General features: G+C 35.2%; 2 protein-coding genes and 1 long non-coding RNA gene across 19 annotated transcripts in view; 1 reads left to right on the top strand and 2 right to left on the bottom strand.

Annotated features, from left to right (window-relative positions):
- Positions 1-971: 971 nt before the first annotated feature.
- On the top strand, positions 972-6,977 carry LOC137814093 (tRNA-splicing endonuclease subunit Sen2-1-like). Of its 10 annotated transcripts, none has more exons than XR_011081600.1 (5): positions 972-1,030; positions 1,753-1,852; positions 1,982-2,076; positions 3,066-3,852; positions 4,103-6,977. XR_011081600.1 is itself a non-coding variant. In XM_068616662.1 (4 exons), exon 4 carries the CDS (start codon positions 3,071-3,073, stop codon positions 3,797-3,799), a length of 729 nt encoding a protein of 242 aa, XP_068472763.1. In that variant the 5' UTR covers positions 972-1,030; positions 1,753-1,852; positions 1,982-2,076; positions 3,066-3,070; the 3' UTR covers positions 3,800-4,075. The 10 variants fall into 10 exon arrangements, 4 of the variants coding, with proteins under 4 accessions (XP_068472763.1, XP_068472765.1, XP_068472764.1 ...); XR_011081601.1 differs by lacking the exon at positions 972-1,030 and having other exon boundaries at positions 1,736-1,852; positions 4,103-5,905; positions 5,975-6,977; XR_011081604.1 differs by lacking the exon at positions 1,982-2,076.
- Positions 6,978-10,086: 3,109 nt separating this feature from the next.
- The window catches only part of LOC137814090 (ribosome biogenesis protein BRX1 homolog 1-like), a 32,536-nt gene continuing 18,566 nt past the window's right edge, over positions 10,087-24,056 (bottom strand). For 3 of the 7 annotated variants that reach the window (XM_068616650.1, XM_068616651.1, XM_068616654.1), the window contains 10 exons: positions 17,135-17,361; positions 16,800-16,941; positions 14,726-14,943; positions 14,391-14,532; positions 12,804-12,882; positions 12,471-12,595; positions 11,909-12,010; positions 10,793-10,861; positions 10,587-10,685; positions 10,087-10,493 (listed from right to left, as the gene is read on the bottom strand). In XM_068616650.1, coding sequence (XP_068472751.1) covers positions 10,362-10,493; positions 10,587-10,685; positions 10,793-10,861; positions 11,909-12,010; positions 12,471-12,595; positions 12,804-12,882; positions 14,391-14,532; positions 14,726-14,943; positions 16,800-16,941; positions 17,135-17,361 — 1,335 coding nt within the window. In that variant the 3' untranslated portion in view covers positions 10,087-10,361. The other 4 variants (XR_011081598.1, XM_068616656.1, XM_068616652.1 and 1 more) reach the window with 4 other exon arrangements.
- LOC137814095 (uncharacterized) lies at positions 20,272-23,962 on the bottom strand. 2 transcript variants are annotated; one of them, XR_011081605.1, is made up of 3 exons: positions 23,573-23,962; positions 20,643-23,494; positions 20,272-20,571 (listed from the first exon to the last, which is right to left on the bottom strand). It is a non-coding gene; the product is annotated as an uncharacterized lncRNA (long non-coding RNA). The 2 variants fall into 2 exon arrangements; XR_011081606.1 differs by having other exon boundaries at positions 21,732-23,494.

Here is a 24,056-nt window from a genome sequence, read left to right as displayed (position 1 = left end):
TACTAAAAATTCATAACTATCAAAAGTGAATTACGTTACCAATTCAATGATTTTAGCAAGTTCTTTTGCTTAAAAAACAGACCGTCATAGAAAGAAATAATTTCAGAAAGAGTTACTTCTTCTGAAATAATTTTATCCTTTTCAATGTTACAGTAATCAAATGTTAAGAAAAGGTTAAGCTTAGATAATTAAAACTAAATCCAATAGAAAAATTATCTTTCATGTTAATTTTCACTTTTCTTCTTTTTTTCACAAATTTTTTTACTCACTTCTCTTATCTTTTTACTTTTTAAATATTCAAACAATTTCACTTTTTACTTTAATTTTTATTTTCATTTTTAACTCACTTTCTTTCAAAAAATTTAAACAAGAATTTATTTTCTAGAATAAACCAAAAACAAAAACAAATTAGTCACAAAAAATGCATCTGATTTGAATTGCTGTAAATTCAGTTTAAACCCTGTTTTCCCTTTTTATAAGATCAGGATTTTAGAAAAAGTTTTAAATTGTGAAATAAAAAATAATAATTTTAAACTGAATTTCTTTAATACAATAAAAAATTAATAATTTATTATAAAATAGAATAATTTAATTGGAAATTGTTTTTTATTATTAGTAATTAAATTATTAATATATTATTATTAATGAGTTAATATAATAACTAATTTTAATTTTATTAATAATGAAAATATTATTATATAAAATATTTACACAAAATATTGTGGATGACAGTTCGTAATTTATATGACTCCAATTACAATAATTAAGAAAACCAAAAAAATTGACCCGTTTTTTCAATATTTCAATTTTGATAGATTATTTCAATTTTCAAGTATTGTTTGTCGTTTTATTGTTATTTTCTCTTTCAATATTATTTTTAATTGTTGTTGATATGTTAGTGAATGATATTTGTGTTTGATGTTATGCATGTTCTTTTTATATCCATTTAAATTATTAATTTCATCAACTTATGTTCCTGCTAGGGAGATGGGACCTAGAGAACTGTTGAAGTCTTCTTCTCCTTCCTTCGGTCGGGCAGATGATTGGGTGGTGAACTGGGATTCTTCCCGTCCTCCTGCTTATCCTTCGGCACTCGGCACTCGGCTGAACACCGGATGGTGGGGGTACCTGCGAAGGCACTCCGACGCTCAAGTCAGTAAAGCGGGTGATCAGCTCTCAGAGTGATAAATGACATACCTTACTCCCTGGGATGTGCGCTATTTATAGTATTCTAGTGGGCCTTCCTTGTTGGGCCTGTTTATCGAGGTGGGTACCGCTTAGGGTTGCATTACCTAATTCTTAATGATGGATTAGCTTCACTGATCTCGGTTTGAGCGTTAATTGAAATGGGGTTCGGCCGTCGGCCAAGTCTACAAAGGTCTCGACATCTCTGTCGTTCGGCCAAGTCTCCAAAGGTCTCGACATCTCTGTCGTTCGGCCAAGTCTACAAACCGCTCTGTCGTTCGGTTAAGTCTCCAAGGGTCTCGGCCTCTTGGCCAAGTCTTCAAAGCTCTCGGCCTCTCGGTCGTCCCGTCCCATACCGGTACAACTTAAATTTAATATCTTACCATAAATAATTTTACACAAACATTTTTATCAGTATTTTACTTGTTAACAAAAAATTTATAATTCAATAAATCTAATACAATAAAATGTATTCACGATTACTAAATTTAATACCGAATATAAAAATAAATTTACCAAATTAAATATATCTAAATTATTAACAAAAAAAAATTAGTATATTAATAGTTTCAATACCTAAGAAGCGCAAGGAGAAGACCTACACCAATCCTAAGAAGATCAAGCACAAAGCTCGCCATCTTGCAGTTCTATAAGGTTGACGACTCTGGTAAGTTACTTATATGACAATTTTTTTATAAAAATAATTTTTTTTTTTCGTTTTCATGCATTTTTATAAACTTCTACAAAAAAATACCACATCCAATCCCCAAATCCCTAAACATTGTCGCGTGCCAAGGCTCCAATCCTTAACGTGCTCCCTCCGAGACTCCAATCATGCTCCCGAAATTGTAGCATTCTCGATGTCGCTGGTGTGATTGGAAACCCTACCTGGTAAGGAAATTCCCAATTTCTCCGTGTTTCAATTGGTGAAGTGTTAAAAAACTGTTATATATGAACCTTACAAAATATTGAAGCAAAATATTTCTGTTATGAGTTTTTTGCATAATCATTTTGTTCCAAGTTATATATTTGGCGGCCATTAAGAAATTCCACTTGTTTAGGAGTTAAGTGTTTGCTTATTTTATTTTTGCGTACTTATCCTAAACTGTAAAATTAAGCTTCGCTCAACGTTGGGGTTCAACTTTGTACAGATATATTAATTTATTATTATGTCAATGTCGAATTGCATGATTTCTTATATACAGTTAACTTCCACTTACTAGTAATAAGACTACTTGAGCTCCTATAAGCATTGATTTGTAGCAAGATGGCAGTTTGAGTAACATTTACTTAAGTGTAAATTTTCATTTCCTTTTGATTTTCATCTCAATTTAAATGTTGAAATGGATTAATGCACATTATAATTGGTTTATAAGATGTCTATTTCACCTCATTATGTACTGATTAAGCATAGAATTGAGATGGCAGTTCGTTTTTTCTAAGCTGAGTCTGAGACCATTTCTATTTTATGAGAATTTGATTTGGTAAGAAAATATTTAAGGTGGATCCCTCTCACCCTGTCACCCCTCTAAATTTGACATTTAAATTTGTTTTTACTAAATCCTTTTCAACTAAACTTATATAGTTTAAGCTCTGTAATTCTTATTAGGACTTTGAGTCATGTGGGTTACATTTACTTCATGGTTCTGTTAGTAAGTGTACACAGTTTCTCGTGTTTATAAATTTTGAGTTGTCCAAGCAAATGGGGTGGACTGGTAGAGCTATTTTGAGCATTCTTGTGATTTTTTGAGGGAACTTGAATATTTTTCACCCTTTTCTTGCGAGCAATATCCTATCATCTGCAATTACCTTTTTTTGTTGAACTTTGTTAAAGCAGCATTGACCTGGATTTTGACACATTTGTTTACTCATTTTGTAAGTCCAAATGGCACCAAGATGGAAAGGAAAAGATGCACAAGCTAAAAAGGACGCAGAAGCTGAGGCGCTCAAGGAACCCATGTCAAAGATTGTATCTCAACTTAAGTCTTCTCTAGTTCAATCAGATACTTGTGGACTTCTCTCTGATAATAGTGTACAGTTAGCAGTGGGAGTAGAACAACTTGATCTGCTTGATAAAGCATGCTTTGGTCGACCTGTGAGAACAATTGAAAAGGACAAACACTGGTTTCAATTAAGCTTCGAGGAGGCATTCTACCTATGCTACTCCTTGAAATGCCTTAAGATTAATGGCAGTGGTACTGGTCCCCAAAACGATGAAGAGCTGTGGCATTACATGAAGTCCAAGAAAGAAACATTCCCTTGTTTCTACAAGGCTTATTCCCACCTTCGAATGAAAAACTGGGTAGTGAGGTCAGGATCTCAGTATGGTGTAGACTTTGTTATCTATCGACATCATCCATCTCGGGTCCATTCTGAGTATGGTGTGCTTGTTTTATCAGATGGGGAAGATAAAGATCTGAATGGAAGACTGAGAGTATGGTCTGATATTCATTGCACAACTCGACTTGTTGGAAGTGTTGCAAAAATCTTACTGGTTCTACATGTCAATAAAATTGGTAACAACAACGAATCTCCATTATGTCTTGCAAACTATACCGTTGAAGAGTGCACAATAACCAGATGGAGTCCAGAGCAGAACCGTGAAAAGATGTAGATCATGCTAGCACTGATAACAGAAACGAGTAATACTGGACACATGTTGTCAACGTAGGTCTTGCTAACTTTTTACGTCATATTTAGAGCTAAACACAGAAGCTACACTCAGTAGCTTATGCTGAAGTGGATTTCAATGTTGGCAAATGTTTTTTTCTCAGCATGTAAAAAATATTGTCAAATGTTTTAAAGTAAGAATATTTTTTATTGTCTTTGTTCAAAGATAATATTGCTATTCAAGTATAACAGTATATAAAGATTATCATTAGTTTTTTAATGACATTGCTGTCTCATTTTTCTGAAGGTTCTCTACTCTACATTCGGGTCAGCAGAACCTACAGAACTAGTATTCCTCCGATCCTCGTCTTTTGGCTTGAATCTAATGTTGACTTAGACTCTGGTGAAACCACTTCCTTTTATACTTCGATTTAATTTTACTTTTGATCCTTTTGTTATGTGTGGTTTCGTTTCTTTTGATTTTAATGGCTCAATGGAAGTATAATATATTACGATTTGTATAAATTAGAAGAAAATATGTAAACTATTAAACTATAATGAAACCTTAGTTGTCCTGTCCTTCGAGTTTTCTTCTTCCTCGCGTGCCTCGGTCGGCCGGTGGGGGTACCTGCGATTGTGCTCCGACGCTCAAGTCAATAATCTCCCTCAGTGAAAATCCTTGATAATCTGAAAAACATACCTCTCTCTCTTTCTTTCTCTTCTTTTATACGTTCCCCTTGGGCTTGGGCCCTCTGGGTCGCTAGTGGTTTGCGACGTGTTTTGTGGTTTTTTGGGTCGTGTGAGATGGTTTCCTGGGATCTAGGGGATGTTCCCGAAAATCCAGGGAGTGCTCACGTGTGTTTGTTGTTCAGTGGGGATTGTAACCGTTTGTCCTGTGCGCAGCCACGTTGATTAATTAGATAATTTTTAATTTTTAATGTCCGGTGCCGACCGGTACATTTGCCCCCCAGGCGCGATAGCTGGCATCATTAATGTGTGGCAGAGATGTGACGCATGGCAGAGTTGCCGTTTGGGGATGCTGTCACATCTAGATCGATTGAATGGTTGGGATTTTGTGCCGTTTCGTATGCCGAGCGTATATGATCGTTGGATTAGATTTGATCTAATGGTGCTAGACGAACGCAGGGATTTTGCTTCTCATCTCTTTGCCTATAAATAGTATTTCATTTGTAGAGTTGAGGGTTTTTCGTTTCTCTTGCTCTGAGTTCTGGGTCGCTTGCTCTGTTTTGCTAGGTGCCGATTTTGCTGCCAGTGTCTTCTTCTTCGTTTCAAGGTTAGTCATGCCTTCTTCTGAGGAGTCTTCGAGTGTCGCGGGTTCGTCTTTGACTCGCGGCGCGAGTCAGGCATCGGGCGGCCCAAGTTATGATTGGGTTGATCCTGCCGTTCTTCGAATCCCCAGTAAAATAAAGTCTTCGGATAAATTGGATCAGTTTCTAGCAACCCATAAAAATTTTCTACCCTCAGATTGCCTGGCCGATGCATTATATGTCGATATATGCACTATGACCGACCGTGTTTGTCATGGCCGGGAGAATGCTCCGCACGACTTTTTCTTTGTGTATAGTACCTTGTTTTCCCATTTGCACGTAAGTTTACCTTTTGATGACTTTACCATGAGTATCCTTCGGATTCTCAATGTCGCACCGACACAATTGCACCCTAACTCGTGGGCAATTTTACAAGCCTTTCGAGTTATTTGTCAGATATTTGGGCTCATGCCGACCGCCGAATCATTTTTATATTATTATAACACGTACCCGAGTATCCCAGTAGGTTGGTTGTCGTTATCCAGTCGTCCGGGGAACGTACGCTTTGCTGCTTTCACTACCTCTTATAAGAATTTTAAGGATTACTTTTTTAGTGTTTGTCGAGCCGGACGGCCGGGATCTATTCTATAATGCCGATGGAAGCACAAAATTTCCATTCCATTGGACGGAGAATCCCACCTCCCTTGACCATCGGCTTTGGGAATCTTTGTCTCCCATCGACCAAGAAATTTTGATGGTCGTGAATCAACTACCGTGTAGGCTCCCTACGCGGGAACTGATAGCCCTTTACGGGTCGTCCAAGCAGTAAGCGGACCTAAATGGTGAGCACCTTCTTCCTGCGGTCGTTCGGCTGATATCATTTGTTTCTTACCTTCGTGTTTATGTTGCAGAAATTGTTGTGAGCATGGATCCGAGTTTGAAGAAATATATGAATAGTCTGAAGAGGCAGGCTAATAAGAGTAAGATAGCCACCATCGCCGGGATTGTCCCGCGGACGACTGAGCGGGAGGTCGTTCCGGTGGAGGTTGTCCCTGTTCCTGCTCAAGGAAAGAAGAGGGGACGGTCTGCTAAGGTGCCTCGTACGGACGCTCCGTCCTCGTCGGGCAGTCCCATTAGCTTATTGGTGTCATCCGTCAGGGTGGCACCTAGAATGCAATTTGTCTTGCGTCCGGAGGACGAGGAAATTTTTGCTACCATTCCCACTTTAGATATGGTCGAGGAGACGGTTGAGCTGCAGTGTCGTGCGGCCGTGGCGACCAGGGCTCTTGGGGATGAGCTAAGGAGAGTGAAGACAGTCTCGATTCCAAAACTGAAATCTCAGCTCAACGAATCGGCTGTCTCGTTGAAGGATGCCCTGAAGGCAGTGGACGAAGCCCGGGCTGACGCTCAGACGGTCAGGAAGGAGCATGAGGCTTTAAAGATTACTTTCGAAGAAGTAGCAGTTGGACGGGCAGATGCCATCAAGGAGCGGGAAAAACTGGCCGCGGAGAAAGAATTGTTGAGTGCTCAAGTTGAACAGCTTCAAGGGTTCATGTTGAGCATCAACGAGGAGTCGTTCAGGCAGGGAGTACGGCAGGTCGCCTTTTTCCATGGGTTCCGGACGACGTTGAGCGATACGACTCGAACATGGATGTGGTGGACGGCCGTCTGATGCCTCTGGGGGACGAGGAGGCCGAAGAGAATGATCAAACCATCTGTCCTACAACTGAGATGCCACGTGCAGATGATACCGTACCGCCGGAGGAGTCGATGCAACCGGATGACACCCATGATATTGTTTAATATTTTCATTACCTGGGCCCGGGGTGTGGGCTAAAGACAATTTTACTGCTTTGTGACGTGTTTTGAACTATTTTACTTTTTGCTATCGAATTTATTTTCATGTTGCTATTACCACGCAGTTTAATACCGGACGACGGTGCTTTGATGTCGCGCGTAACTTGGACATTTATATATAATTTAATTGAATTTCTGACTAAGGTAATTTAATTGAATTTCTGACCAAGGCTGGTGAATAACGTTTTAAAGTTATAATTCGGCTAACTTTAGTTATATCTTCCGACCGAGTGAACGGTTAATTAATTTAATTGAATTTCTGACCAAGATTGGTGAATAACGTTTAAGTTATAATTCTGATAACTTGTTATATCTTCCGACCGAATGGACGGTTAATTAATTTAATTGAATTTCTGACCAAGATTGGTGAATAACGTTTAAGTTATAATTCGGATAACTGTAGTTATATCTTCCGACCGAATTAGCGGTTAATTAATTTAATTGAATTTCTGACCAAGATTGGTGAATAACGTTTAAGTTATAATTCGGATAACTTTAGTTATATCTTCCGACCGAAGGAACGGTTAATTATTTTAATTGAATTTCTGACCAAGGTTTGGTGAATAACGTTTAAGTTATAATTCAGATAAATTTAGTTATATATTCCGACCGAATGAACGGTTAATTAATTGAATTTCTGACCAAGATTGGTGAATAACGTTTGTTATAATTCGGATAACTTTAGTTATATATTCCGACCGAATGAGCGGTTAATTAATTTAATTGAATTTCTGACCAAGGTTGGTGAATAACGTTTAAGTTATAATTCGGATAACTTTAGTTATATATTCCGACCGAATGAACGGTTAATTAAATGAATTTCTGACCAAGATTGGTGAATAACGTTTAAGTTATAATTCGGATAACTTTAGTTATATCTTCCGAAAAGAAGAAATGGTGATTGGATTTTTGGTTTCAGAGTTAAAACTGGAATATGTTCTGTTCCTTTTGGAGTTACATGAGGCCAACATTTATTTTGTGGCCCTGACTTTAAGTGCTAACCAAAGACTACTCTTCTAGAAAACTGATTCCCATCAAAAAATTAGAGATCAAATCACATAATTATAACTCATGATTGAGGTGTATCTTATCTAGCTAAAGGAACTAATGGTTAAAATTGAGAATCACAAATCATGTGGCCATAATAGACTCTAAATCCATATTAAATAAATTGAATCTTGTATCGATAGGGTCCGTAAGACAATTGAAAGTCCAACATTCAATTAGGGTTGACTGAAACAACTGAATTCATTATGTCTAAACAGATAATTAACAAGACTAATCAGTTAATAAACATTAGGTAATACATTCTTAATTATGGTCAAAAGTTTTAATTCAATCCAATAATAAAGAACTCATCATAATCGTATAATTATGCACAGATTTTAAGAATAAGGTATGTGATCTTCAGTATTAATAGCACCGAGTATTAAATACTGGAGATCTCACCTGAACATCAAAATGTTTTTACAGGTACTATCCAAGTTTAGAATTCACAAAGTTAAAAAAGATATCGAGAAGAAGACAATAGTTATTTTGATTTCAATCTGTTTGAGAACAAATCCTAACCCTTACAGTTACAACTCAAGAGTTTCAACATAGTGATGATTACTATGATATGAGTTAAACGAGTGTGTTGACCAAATTTTCTATTGAGGGAGAAAAATACTAAAAATCTACTACTGTACTTGGAAGTATCTGTGCCAATGTTCTACACCGACATGGGACATTATTTTATGTTTGAGATGTGTCATTTATTTCATAATGGGGAAACAGAGAATTGTGTTGTCGTATCTTACCATCGTTAGATAGGATAATAAAAGTCGTCGGTGGTTTATTCTTATTAATAATTATACATTTTCAAAAGAAGAAAATTGCTTTTCTTTATATTTTTGTTCATGCGTAATATTGTTCAAACGAAGTATAATGCGATCAATTAAAACGTTTCAAGCGTCTTATAATTCTTAGTGCATTTTATATCGATCTGAAACTACATCTTATTATGACTTTGCACAGTTGCAGAGTTTCAAATCGATACTTTTCGGTTTAATTTTTCAAAAACTTTGTGTGGCTTACAAAATAACTTTGTGTGGCTTACGTCAACTTTGTGTGGCTGCCAAAATAAGCAATGGTTTTGCCCAGTGCATCATTCCCATTGTTGTACTAGAGGAAAAAGAAAAGACAAGACAAAATTGGTATACTATAATATGGCCTTCATTTCAGTTTTTTTTCTACTTCAAAGTACTGTACTAAAACAATACCTCCAGAAAAAAAAATATGACCAAAAGAAGAGTTTTTATGCCAACATTCTAGAATAAATTCTAACCTCAACCAAAAAATTCATTCCAAAATTTGTGGGTCAACCATGTTCAAAAATTTGTTGAACGGAAATTTGATCATTTTGTATTTGTGGGGGGGGGGGGGGGGTGCAGGGAGATATTCTTACAGTGTAGAAAGAAAGGTACACTTGGGAGCCCATGGCTCTATTTGGGCCTTGAGCCCCTTCTCTTTTGTTAAGAAACCCAGAAACAAAAGCACCAGAAATTAGGGTGTTTCTCCCTGCACCCCATCATTTTCCAAAAAGACCATTTTACCCCTTTTAAAAATGACTTCCAGGTTACTATTTCATCCACTTTCCAAAACATATTTTATGAATTTCAGATTTATCATTCTAAAAATTTAAAAATGTTTTTTCCAGAATAGACTTTTACCTTCCAGATTTCTTATTCGAAAAACACACTTTACTTTCAAAGCCCCTATATCCCAGAAACACCCTTTCTTACAAAACTACTATTCCAGAATCACCCAAAATCATCAAGTATTTCAAAGAATGTAGGGGTGCAAAAAGAAAAATATAGAGATGCAGGAAGAAATACCTGAAATTAACTACCAAGAAAAGAGCCACCCTAAACGAAATATATTGAAAACACTAACATGGTAAAAATGTGAATATATGTTTGAAGCATAGTAGGCCAAAATCTGATTTACCCAATAGGAATCTTCTATCAGTATTAGACAATTATTTTATATTTTAAATTAGGCCAGCATAGGTTATAATGAGACCGTTGATAGTGATTTATTACTGGTGAGATATAAAAAAAAATGGTAGTTCTCTTCTCTACAGGGGAATGAGAGCTCATAATAAACATATCATTCAAACCCAATCTCAAAACTGGAACCTTCTCTGCCAAAATTTAATTTCCATCCACCAAATCAATGTCTGATAAGAGAACAACCAGCCCCCACAAAAATTACAGAAAAAAACATTGAAGAATAAAAAAAGTCTCCCTTTCATGTTACAGCTATATCTTCAATTGAACATATAAAGAATTTCACATCAAAAGCTGTTGCTACCAACCAAATGTTCCATCACATGATGAATGGATATAAGGTGAAATATGATTTTTTTTTCTTACTCTTTAGCTGCGGTTGTATTCAAAATCAATCTTTCCACATATCTGCAAACTCATCAGGCTCCAGAGGATTAGACATCTCATGCATTTTCCTCCTTGTCTTTGCTTTGACCTTCTTCGCAAACTTTCCAGCCTTCTTCTTTTTCTCCAAAGCTCGAACCTATCAGAACCAGCAACCAATGATAGATAAGCTTATTAGTAGTAGAAAGCTTGAGAAATTCTAAGCATACACGAAAAATATATTGGTTGGTACCTGATTTGGAGATACATAGAATGGGTTCTCATATAATGTTGGGCCTCCAAAACTGCCACCAAATATTTTAATTGGGTTCAAGCAGAATCGTGGACCGACCTATTCAAGCAGAATCGTGGACCGACCTACACAAGTAGTTTGCACACAGGTTAAATGAATGTTATAAATGGAAAGATCAAAAATACACCAAGAACCAGTTTTCAGACCTCAATCAATGTCATTTTATCAAGGCCTCCCCTTGGTAATTTATCTGCTTCATTATGATGAGTAGAAATCTGCAAGGGAATAAAGATGTAGCATTCCTTAGTAGGCCACAGGCAGAAAATAATACAATACTTTGTCATGAAAAAATCAATATTATATAGTTGGAGAAAATAAGACCATATAATGGTCGAATTAAATGAGTCTTGTGAACAACTAATAGTAACAATTGTCCTCTAAAAGACTATGCCATGAGTACAACACAAATGACTCAATCTAATGGGTTATTGTCCTACAAAAAATGAGTAGAATTTCTATTGCAGGCTCGCACAGGAATCAAACCAAAATCAACACTTGATTCAGTCATCACTGATTTGGTGAGACTGACCATCTGTGATGCACTGATACTTCAATTTGTATCAAATATCCGTATCCAATATTCTGGGATACTTTACCAACGATGAAGTATCTAATCTATTAAACACTAATACTTATTTTGACAATGTCTAATAAATGTGATTTCAATTTTGCATTCACACATGTAATTTTTGTACATTTTTCAAAATTTAAATGTATAGCCGTATCAGGTATGCATCATAACTGATATCGTGCCCATGCATCATAGCAGACCATAATTAAATGAATGAAGTTGATCAATAAATGAAACATTACATGCACCATAGTTTAATCTTTGAGCTTATAAAACAATACCATACTGGAACGTCCAAAATGTTTTACACTGGTAGTAGATAAAAATTTAAACTCATTATAACAATCCAATATCCTCCATCTTAAAAATTATTGTGGTTAAGCATTCTTTACATCATATTGAAGTCTATTTATTAAGGAACCCAAAAACTAATCCTTCAAATTGAAATGTATAGATAGAAACTTAAGTTTATTCCTCGGTAATGTTTATAAGAAACTAAAGGTTAAAAATGCTCCACCCAAACTTCAGTTCAATCATTAACCTGTGGCTAAAAAAACAATCAACATATTTATAATCACAATGTATACACATAATTTCTTTAGAAGTAGCTAGAAAGGAGACCCCAAACAACAATGTTCAAATTAAGGAACCCATAAATTCTTTAAAGGACAATGCTAATACAAACACAAACCTGGTAATTACGGAACCATATATGGTCATCAGCTATTGAGAAAACAAAAACATGATCATGGAAGGGCTTAGCTTTTCTATGGTCCTTTGGTATTTCGAATATCTGAACAAAAAAGAAAGAAATAGTATATCAAATTATCAATTACAGTAGACATACAACAGTATCAGAAATAGAGAGAACTGTACACAGAAATATATGCACTAAACAGAACTCACAGCTTACTCAATCTAAACTATGTAAAAATAGATGGACCTACAATAACATTAATTGAATTTTCTCCAATCAGAAACAACAAATTGAGAAAATACTCTTAGGAAGATACATGACAACCACAATGCAAGATCCCAATTATATCAGGAAAGAGCACATGAAGCAGTTCATAATTAGACTGGAAATTCATAGAGGCAACATCATGAATCAACAAACTAAGATGAAACCATCAAGCTAACCTTTACCTTGTATATGAAATGGCATATATGAGAGTAATCAACTAAGTTTTCCTCGGATGAAACTAGGTGGAAAAAGATGAAAAAACTTGCAAGGAAAGAAACCGACCACATACCTGTAACAACATCTCCTTTAACAGTTTCCAGTGTGCATCTTTTTCAAAATTTGCAGAAAACGTCAAAAGAGGACGGGAACCTTTTAGGTGATTTCCTGTTAGCTTCAACTCCTCCATTGTATGCACTGAAAAGCAGTGGTGGAAAAAGGAAAGTTAGTAAAAGTATATACAAGAAATGGGAGGGAGAGAGAGAGAGAGAAACACAAAATCATAATTCACTGGGAAGAATGACCAGTGATGCCTAGAGTATACAGACATCAGAACTCTACATGATCAGCGCAAGCAAATTAGAATTAAATAAACATTACGACAATGATCAGATCAGAATATTACCCGCACTAACTAAAATTTTTACAGATGGGCCATTGGGGCATTTGGCCATCCAGAGATAAAGATCTTTTTGCTTCCTGCACTGAAATTGATACATAGAAAATGAGAGGAGAAGACACTAATCAGAATATTACAAGTTGACCAGACACAAACTCATGACTACCACCATATCATAGTTAAATAGCATCAACATTTGTAACCAACAAACGAATCCCTCTACCTACAAGCAGTGTTATCAATATCGGATAACGGATCATATCGGAGACCCCAAATTTCCTTTATAGAGTTATAACGGAACCCATATCGGGTTATGGCGGAAGCATGACGGTCAAAAGAAATATAATATATATATATATATATATATATATATATAAATAACTTCAAAAAATGCAAAAATAATGAAAGAGACAATCATAACTAAAGATTAAATTATGTCTAAGAATGAGAATGTGTAGTGGCTGTGGTTTAGGTTTAGGGTAAGGCAATTGCTTCCTGCACCATATCACTGCACCCGATTCCAGCGAAAAAGACGAAACTATCCTTAAAAAAAATTTCCGAAATATGTGTTCCGGATTTTTTTTTCTGGAACGAAATTTTATATTACAGATTTTTTATCCGGAATGAGTTTTTTATTTTTGTTTCTGGATTTTTATTTCCGAAACACAATAATCTCTTTTCCGGATTTTTTTTTCCAGAATGTATTATTTATCAATTCCGAATTTTTTTGTCCGGAATAGAATTTTAAATTCTGTTTCCGGATTTTTATTTCCGAAACTCAATAACCACTTCCGGATATATTTTTCCGGAATATATTATTTTCAAATCCGGATTTTTATTTCCAGAATAAAGGGCATTTTTGGAATTTTCAAAATTGTGTTGGGTGCAGGGAGCATTTGCCTTAGGGTAATATGTCTCTTAATTGGGCCAAAATAGGCCCAAAAGCCACACATCAGTTTTTAAAATTTTAAGATTGAAAAACCCACTAATAAGGTGTTTAAATTAGGGTTGCAGCCCCACCACACACCACACGTCAGTTTTAAATATTTAGTATTTTTAATTTAAATTTTAAATTTTTTATTATTTTAAATCTGAAATGGGCCAAAGGCCCAAATCTTTTAATTTTAGAAATTAGGGTTAGGGTTTTGCACCCTTCTTCTTCATCAGCCGCCGCCTTCTTCATCAACTCCGAGCCTTCTTCTTCATCAGCCGCCGCAGCAGCCCTTCTTCTTCATCAGCCGCCGCAGCAGCCCTTCTTCTTCATCTACTCCTTCAAGCTCCGCTGCCTACCGATATTTTGGATATCTCCGATATCCGTTACCGCTCCGCCATGCCAATAGCGGCCGCCATGGTCCGCCATGCGAAATCCGATTCGCCACCGCCTTGTTGTGGCGGTGGTCTGGAATTCCGCTACCGAAATCCGCCATGGCGACGCCATGGCCGATATGTGATAACACTGCCTACAAGCATGCTTTAGATTTTCCAAATAGCGCAAACATAATGCAAATACTAGTCTAGAGAACAGCACAACGCATCAATCCTAAATCGAAGTAACACGACACTGAAAAACCTTGTGGCATATAAATAAAATACCTCAAAAAATAAACACGAGGAGCAACTTTTGAGCTCAACAAGCTCGTTCAGGGTGGTGCCTTTAGTTTCCTTTGATTCAACCTTGTTATCCTTCTTGCAATGCGGCAAAAGTGACACCAAGTTCAACATCAAATGCCGGTACCTACAAATTAATGGAAAATAAATACTCCGCCCAAAAAAAATACCATTATAATATACAAAAACTGACTCACTGCACAAGGTTTCTCTGTTCTTAAACTTTGCACATCAAGACACAAAAATAGAGTAATACAAACTATAAACGAAAAAACACAAAATCTATAACTACAAGTCATGGGGTTTGTATTAGATTGTACCTGTAACTGATGCGCCTAGAGCAAGTGACCAAAACCTTCTCTTTGTTCCTGAATATTGGTGAACCAACGTTGCTGTCGTCGACTTCATCAGTGACTAGACTCTTATCCTTCCAACCCAAAAGGGTCCTCGTTGGTCTCTCTGGAGCAGTATCTTCCTTTTTGGGCTGTGCAACAAGTTCACTACTCTCACCGTGCTTTCTCTTCTTCCCCATTTTTTGCTTCAAAATTTGACACACCCAATAACCATAATCACAAAAATATAAAAAATTGACAACGACCCTTTAGAAAGGAGTGCGCCAAAGAATAAACGCACCTGCGGAGGAAAGTGATGGTAGAAAAACTGGTTTGGGCTTTCGCCGGCGGTGGCGACGAATGATTGAATGAATGAGCTGTGGCAATGGCGGCAAAGGGTTTTTCTAGGTTTATGCTTAAGTTGGGCCTTCATAAACCGGTTTCGCCCTTTTCGGAGGCAAATTCTTCCTGCACCATATCAATTTTAACCTCCACCATATCAACTTTTTAAATTTCCAAAACTACCCTCCTGCACCATATCAATTTTAACCTCCACCATATTAATTTTTTAAATTTCCAAAACTACCCTCCTGCACCATATCAATTTTAACCTCCAACATATCAATTTTCTAAATTTTCAAAACTACCCTCCTGCACCATATCAATTTTTTAAATTTCCAAAACTACCCTTATTTCAAATTAAAAAATCCAAAACAATAATTATAATTGAGAAATAAAAAAATACATGCTGGAAAAAAAAATCTGATCACAAAACTAAAATACATTTTGGATAAAAAATTTCCGAAAATTGAAATCCAAAATATTTCAGATAAAAGTTTCAAAAATAATTTTTCCATTTTTGTGTAAGATTATTTAAGTCATTTAAGAGGGGTATTTTTGTCATTTTCTAGAGCTGATTGGGTGCATGTTGAAATTGATATGATGGAGGGAGAAATTGCCCTTTTCGGATATGCTTATGAAAAGCTCATTCATTCAATCATTCGTCACCACCGCCGGCGAAAGCCCAAACCAGTTTTTCTACCATCTCTTTCCTCAAAATATATTTCAGAAAAATAAATCTGGAAATGATTATTGAGTTCCGGAAATAAAAATCTGGAAACAAAAATTAAAATTCTATTTTGAATAAAAAAATCCGGAATTGAAAAATAACACAGAAAAAAAAATCCAGAAAAGTAATTATTGTGTTTCGGAAATGAAAATCCGGAAACAAAAATGAAAAACTCATTCCAGATAAAAAAATCCTTAATATAAAATTTTGTTCCGGAAAAAAAAATCAGAACACATATTTCGGAAAATTTTTTTAAGGACAGTTTCGTCTTTTCGCTGAGATGGGTGCAGTGATATGGTGCAGGAAGCAATTGCCTTAGGGTAATATGTCTCTTAATTGGGCCAAAATAGGCCCAAAAGCCACACATCAGTTTTGAAAATTTTAAGATTGAAAAACCCACTAATAAGGTGTTTAAATTAGGGTTGCAGCCCCACCACACACCACACGTCAGTTTTAAATATTTAGTATTTTTAATTTAAATTTTAAGTTTTTTATTATTTTAAATCTGAAATGGGCCATAGGCCCAAATCTTTTTATTTTAGAAATTAGGGTTAGGGTTTTGCACCCTTCTTCTTCATCAGCCGCCTTCTTCATCAACTCCGAGCCGCCTTCTTCATCAGCCGCCGCAGCAGCCCTTCTTCTTCATCAGCCGCCGCAACAGCCCTTCTTCTTCATCTACTCCTTCAAGCTCCGCTGCCTACCGATATTTTGGATATCTCCGATATCCGTTACCGCTCCGCCATGCCAATAGCGGCCGCCATGGGCCACCATGCGAAATCCGATTCGCCACCGCCTTGTTGTGGCGGTGGTCTGGAATTCCGCTACCGAAATCCGCCATGGCTGATATGTGATAACACTGCCTACAAGCATGCTTTAGATTTTCCAAATAGCGCAAACATAATGCAAATACTAGTCTAGAGAACAGCACAACGCATCAATCCTAAATCGAAGTAACACGGCACTGAAAAACCTTGTGGCATATAAATAAAATACCTCAAAAAATAAACACGAGGAGCAACTTTTGAGCTCAACAAGCTCGTTCAGGGTGGCGCCTTTAGTTTCCTTTGATTCAACCTTGTTATCCTTCTTGCAATGCGGCAAAAGTGACACCAAGTTCAACATCAAATGCCGGTACCTACAAATTAATGGAAAATAAATACTCCGCCCAAAAAAAATACCATTATAATATACAAAAACTGACTCACTGCACAAGGTTTCTCTGTTCTTAAACTTTGCACATCAAGACACAAAAATAGAGTAATACAAACTATAAACGAAAAAACACAAAATCTATAACTACAAGTCATGGGGTTTGTATTAGATTGTACCTGTAACTGATGCGCCTAGAGCAAGTGACCAAAACCTTCTCTTTGTTCCTGAATATTGGTGAACCAATGTTGCTGTCGTCGACTTCATCAGTGACTAGACTCTTATCCTTCCAACCCAAAAGGGTCCTCGTTGGTCTCTCTGGAGCAGTATCTTCCTTTTTGGGCTGTGCAACAAGTTCACTACTCTCACTGTGCTTTCTCTTCTTCCCCATTTTTTGCTTCAAAATCTGACACACCCAATAACCATAATCACAAAAATATAAAAAAATTGAGAACGACCCTTTAGAAAGTAGTGCGCCAGAGAATAAACGCACCTTAAGTTGGGCCTTTATAAACCGGTTTCGGCCCTTTTCGGATATGCTTATGAAAAGAGAATTTCTTCATGCACCTCCGTATATTTTTGTGTCACCCACATTGAAAATACTTTTTTATCTTTTTTACCACTCCCATAGATTTATACCATCCGGAATCAATTTAAAAAATTATATATATTTTGGACTATATAATCCAAAACCTAATCTCGAATTTAGAAATAGCTTGTGAATTATGTAAGGCAAATTTTTTCTGCACCATATCAATTTTAACCTCCACCATATCAATTTTTTAAATTTCCAAAACTACTCTTATTCCAAATTAAAAAATCCAAAATAATAATTATAATTGAGAAATAACAAAATACATGCTGGAAAAAAAAATTATGAACACAAAACTAAAAATACGGATAAAAAATTTCAGAATTCAAAAATATGTTCCGAAAATTGAAATCCAAAATATTTCAGATAAAAGTTTCAAAAATAATTTTTCCCATTTTTTTGTAAAGTTATTTTCGTCATTTATGAGGAGTATTTTTGTCATTTTCTAAAGCTGATTCGGTGCATGCTGAAATTGATAAGGTGGAGGGAGAAATTGCCACTATGTAATCCAAAATATATTTCAAATTACATATTCCAGAAACTACTTTCAAATCCATAAAAAAAATTTCAAAACATATAATCCAAAAGTAATCACTCATCTAAAAACAACTTTCAGAATCCAAAAACTAATATTATATTAAAAAAATCTGGATTATGAAAAAAGGCTTTCCAATTATATAATAAGCTAATTTCATATTAGAAAAAATACTTTCAAATTAGGTAATCTAGAATATTATAGAATGACATTTTTGGAATACAAAAATTTATGGAAGTGAGAGAAGAAACGTAAGGAGGTGTAGGAAGAAGCAATCTTACTACCCGCTTGCAGAAATGTTAAGTTCTAGGCCGTCCCGTTTCAATTTCTTGGGCTTCATTAGGTATGTTGACTCATGTTGGATCCTATTATTTACATTTCCCTTTTTGTGAAATGCACCCCCTTTTGTTGCTTTTCATTTAAAATGACATATTTTTACCGTATTTTTCCCTTTCAAAACTATTATCTTCTTTGCATTCTCTTTCATATCACACATTAACTTTTATGCTTTCAGTACCAAGCTCGCAACAATGCAATGCTTCTTCTTGAATAAATATAAATTGAGATTAAGTTTGTTTTTCTCCGATTAAATTAAACTATTTTCCACTCTTTTAATGTTATCCTTTTTTTTTGGCAAAACTTTGGCTGAAAATGTCACCTTAAAAAATAATTTCATAAAAATTTTTTTATTCTTACATTCTGTAAAGTATTTTACAAAACACTAATGATTTTCATGTTATCAAAAGCACCATCTAACTTTTAAGAAAACCAAAACTTATTTGGAAAAGTACATTTCGAAATCTATAAATTAGAAGATTGCAGTGAGTAATCCAAATATTTATTTACCTTATTTCTAAAACATTTTTATCCATTTGTTATTTCAAAATGTACTTTACAGACGATATTTTATTTACATAACATTATTAAAAATACTCTCCAAAATTGGAATTAAGAAAGAGAAAATAAGTGCCAATAGATCATTTTAAATAAAATAATTGAAAGTTTAGTACAATTAGCAAAAAAAAATGTAAATTATTGAAGCCTCCAAGTTTTATAATTTCCATCAATTTATGACATTAATTAAGATGAAAATACAAACAAGCATAGGGTGCATTGGATTATAGGAATTGAACACATGTAAAGGAAGTTTACACTAACTCAATTAAAATAAAATCACTAAATAAAAACTACAATATCAAAATAATTAGTTATTGTTTAACTAAAATAGAAAACATTTTATAAACTAATTTTTTTTATGTAAAGTAATTTTTATTATTAATAAAAATTTATAAAATAGTTGATAAACCGTATCTAACTATTAACTACCAATTTTTTTAACTATTTACTACATATTTTAAATTAGTCTCTATTAGTCTTTTATAGAGTAATTTATAAACTAAAATATTAATAACTAAAACTTTGATAACTAATCTAGATACCAATTTATAAATTTTTATTAATGATATAAAATATTTTAGATAGCAAAAAATTTGTAGTCTTTAAAATAGTATCTAATTTAGATCTTACTCGATCAACCAAACCAAATTATATACTTAATTATAATTATTAGGGTTTTCTTAAGATTATATTCAATTAAATTTTCAATAGTTTATAAAAAGGAGTTCTATGATACAAATCCATTAAAATATAAATCACAAATGAAAGTGTTATAATATAATTTTGGAAAACATGAAACAAAATCAGTTTGAAAAGGTGAGATCTTCACTCACTTTATTTTTTTTGTAAAGTAAAAAGAAAACAACAACACCCTTTGTGGGCTTGTTTTTCTTTGTTCATGTCTTTCCTCCATAATTTGGTGGAAACGCTTACTAGATTTCATCAATAATTGGAACACTTTTGTCATTGTTTGTGTTACTTTTGCTGTTGGACAAATTAGCAAGCTGGAATTGGTTCTCTTAGAGTTTGTGGATCTTAAAGCAAAGGCAACATATTTGGCCATGATTCACTGTTTTTAATTTGGGGCCACCCACATGTTTGCTTTCCAAGGTTGAAGTAACTCTTTCATATAAAGAACCCTTTTCCCTTTAATGCTGCACGCTATGATTATATGTAAAGACTATTTTTAGTAACACAGATGATATGTTAATGATTTTTAACATGAAATGCATGCCCATGATGGAAGGTAATAAACAATCTAGTTATACCATTATCGGCAAATACAATAATGATATTCAAAGATAGGAGTTTATTATGATTCTGCAGCAATAGAAGAATTCCTTCTTAAAATATTATATCTGTTCTTGTAGGGACGGAACTTCCCTTAGAGACTAAGTGTCTTGAAGTCTTCTACCTATTTGACACTAATTAGCAATAAGAGAACAAGGAGTATAGTTGCCATTACATTTTGTTCTTACATGGTCAGGTTAGTCCTAGAGTGATTCCTTCTGTCTTCGTCTCCCCGTCTTCACAGTCTTCCGGCACGGTGGTCTCTAATTTGTTCTTCCTTTCTTTGAGATGAGTGGAGAAACCTGCAAAGACACTCCGACGATTAGTTAGTCCGAGTATAATATACAGGTGAGTTGAGAAAGGGAAAAATTACCTCTGACGCTAAGTCTTCTCTAGTATTTATACCTTTTAGATGGACTTCAGCTATTATGGGTCTGCTTCTGAGTCTAAAAGAGGACTCAATCATATTTTACCACCAAACTGACTTAATTACTTACTGTTAACCATGGATTTATGGTTTGTGTTTGGATTAAGACAATCATTAACCTTCTCAACCATTCGGTCATGTCGGTCTTTTCGACTATCTAGTAGTACACATTTGATCTAAGGGACTTGTCTATTTATATTTATAGTCGCATGTTTGGACCTGAAAGTATACGGTCGTATACGGATGTGATCCAATGAAACTCAATTGTCTCTGGATGGTAGTTTTTGCATAACTGTCTCTTCAAAGCAAGGAAATATTTTACTGAAAAGAAAAAGAAAGAGCGGAAAGGGAATAGGTGTTCTTTTCGTCTTTAGAATCAATTTGGTGAGTGCGTGTACCTGTCTGAGTTTTGCAGTTTGTGAGACATGCAGATCAAACAAAAGGGTATCGTTCCTTGTACATATGTAACAACAACCTCCACAAGTTCACTATTCTACTTCTGTCTCATACCATTTCATAAAATAAAAAAAGTGTAGCCAATTTTTGAGGACCACTATTTCAGTAAACTGATTGAACTAAGAAACTTACTAAGACAAATTACTAAGAAACTTATTATAACACAGGCTTCTTCTCTCTTTAATCTGATACTTTTATACCTTAAGAGGGTAGAAAAACAAATAGTGGCAGAAATAAAATGTGAAGATATATTTATAAATAGATGTGGAAGATCTACAAGGAACAATAAATTGTATCACCACTGCTTTCAATGAATGATGTCATTTTTTTTATTGGTGAGGATTACTCTTACCTTAAGGTGAATGATTTCCAAAACTTTTGATGTAAAAAAGCATTACCTTTTACTGAACCTCGTATTCCGCAACAGAAACTAACTTAACAGAGAGTACAAGGTTAAAATCAGAGGTATTTTACTTTTTCAGAGAAAGAGAAAAGAAAAAGTTTTATTGCAATTTTGGTGCTGATTTGTCTCAACTCACCAGAAGAGGAGTATACTTTACATTCAAATAGAAACCATACCACTTACTATAGCCACCTAAGCAACTTCTGACATGGTAGAGAAACAATATTGGAATATGAAATGTGGGAAGGAATGAATATTGTCTGCTATCACTAGTTATGTGCAGCAAATAGAATAGCAGATACTGAATATTTATAGCGTTGGCATGGTATTTCTTCAACCTGTTCTGTTCATTAACCGAACCCGTAGCCACACTTTCACTGTAAAAAACTTCATTGTTTCTTTCTTCAATCTCTTCTCTCGTTCCCAGTTATCTGTAGACTAAAATAATCAAGAGGGCATTTTGTATGCGATAAATTCATCAATCATTTTGTGCAGATTTTTTCCAAATGTACTTTGCCATGTATGGTCAGGGAGAGTCATGATAAAAAGATCTTTTCTTAAGAATATGCTGTGTTGCTACAAAAGCATATTCGGCTTCTCAAAATTAAAGGACATACATGTTAAAGAATAAAATTCACTTCCATGTATAAAAAATCTAAACTTGTTACAACCTTAATCATTAAGTTTCTAATCAATGATTTTAAATGCATTTTTTCCTCCAAAATAGAATTCTCTCACTTCAGCCAAATATGCCAAAAGATCTCTTTCTCTTGATGATATAGGAGCATTCTATGCAGAGGAATGATGAACAGTGGAAATCACAAAGAGAAAGAGAGGAGAAAAGAATATATAATTAACAAGTTTTGGCTTTTGACCTTCTTCCAAGGCAAACAAATGAAAAAGGAATTATGTGCATTATATTAAACTCGACAACTTTCTATCCTCTTTTTCACTGTAGCCAGATCAGGATCGTGAGTATATAAACCAAAACTCAAGCCACAGTAAGTTCAATGCACCTGAATGATGTTTGATGAAGATAATTAGTTTTGGTCCCTAAATATCTGTTCAGAGTACTTAGTTTGATTGAAGTGATTGCAACTAAATGAAATGACAGATACACCATGATAGAACTAGAGAAAATGAAAATTTATCAAAGATATGTTGACTATAATTTAATAATTTAATACAAGGACTGTATTTACAAATACAAGTTCCATTCAAAATACAGTAAACAAAATAATAAAGCATCCGATTAGTGCAACTGAGAGTAATTAGATTACATAAAAAATACAGTATCAACAAAATAACTTAGTACATAAGTGGTTGCCATTGCCATTTCTATTGATCACGATCTTCTAGCTTCTTCTCTGTCTTGTGGCCATTTTTGTTCAGCACAGCATATTCAGAAAGAGGGAACAATGCCATATCCAACTTCTGTAATTAGTGTTGTGGAGAACATCTGATCCACTTCAGCTTCTACATCTGTTCTCTTGGCGAATCGACCCTTTATACGGGGTCTAGTTTCTGCATAGGCCTTCCTTGAGGCATACCTTATTGTCTTCTCAAATTTTCTTGTCTTCTTTTTCTCCCTGTACCTTAGGACTCTGGCCTCCCTGTCCATTGGAGAAAAGTGGGAAGGCATCATCTGAATGGGAGGTCCAGAAAATAGGTCAATCGTCCCTTTGGGGGGTCTTGTATGGGAAATTGAGACATCCCTCATGGGTGATTCAGGTACAACACCAATATCCAATGTTGAAACTGAAATCTGAGTTCAATGAAAAAAAGAAGCAAACTAAGGATCATACTTTAATAATTCAACTGGTTTTAAGAAAAAGAAGGATTGTCTTTTCTCAGTCGGTATCTTTTTCACATAACGTCTTTGTACTCTTCTTTAACTCCTTTACTTTTCGACTTCTTGAGCTCCAAACTCGGATAATATCTGTAAAAACATTCTGACGTTCAAGTCAGATTTCCAATATTTGATACTCGGTGCTATTAGTCCTGAAAGATGACATACCTTATGTACCTGTATGGATATTGGGGACTGAGTAATGTTGGTCCACGTCGATACAAGGTGTCTGCTTCAGTCTTAGTTGTCCTGTCATTCGAGTTTCCTTCTTCCTCGCGTGCCTCGGTCGGCCGGTGGGGGTACCTGCGATTGTGCTCCGACGCTCAAGTGAGTAATCTCTCTCAGTGAGAATCCTTGATAATCTGAAAAACATACCTTTCTCTCTTTCTTTCTCTTCTTTTGTATGTCCCCTTGGGCTTGGGCCCTCCGGGTCGTTAGTGGTTCGCGACCTGTTTTGTGGTCCTTGGGTCGTGGGTCGTGTTAGATGGTTTCCTGGGATCTAGGGGTGTTCCCGAAAATCCAGGGAGTGCTCACGTGTGTTTGTTGCTCAGTGGGAATTGTAAGCGTTTGTCCCACGTGTAACCACGTTCTTTGCTTAATTAGATAATTTACTTCGAACAACGAGGTCGTCCGGTGCCGACCGGTACACTTG

Source organism: Phaseolus vulgaris, chromosome 1 (assembly GCF_000499845.2).
Source record: "Phaseolus vulgaris cultivar G19833 chromosome 1, P. vulgaris v2.0, whole genome shotgun sequence".
In the NCBI taxonomy this organism is placed as follows: domain Eukaryota; kingdom Viridiplantae; phylum Streptophyta; class Magnoliopsida; order Fabales; family Fabaceae; genus Phaseolus; species Phaseolus vulgaris.
Note: the sequence above shows the minus strand (reverse complement) of the source record. Positions and strands in the feature narration are given on the sequence as shown.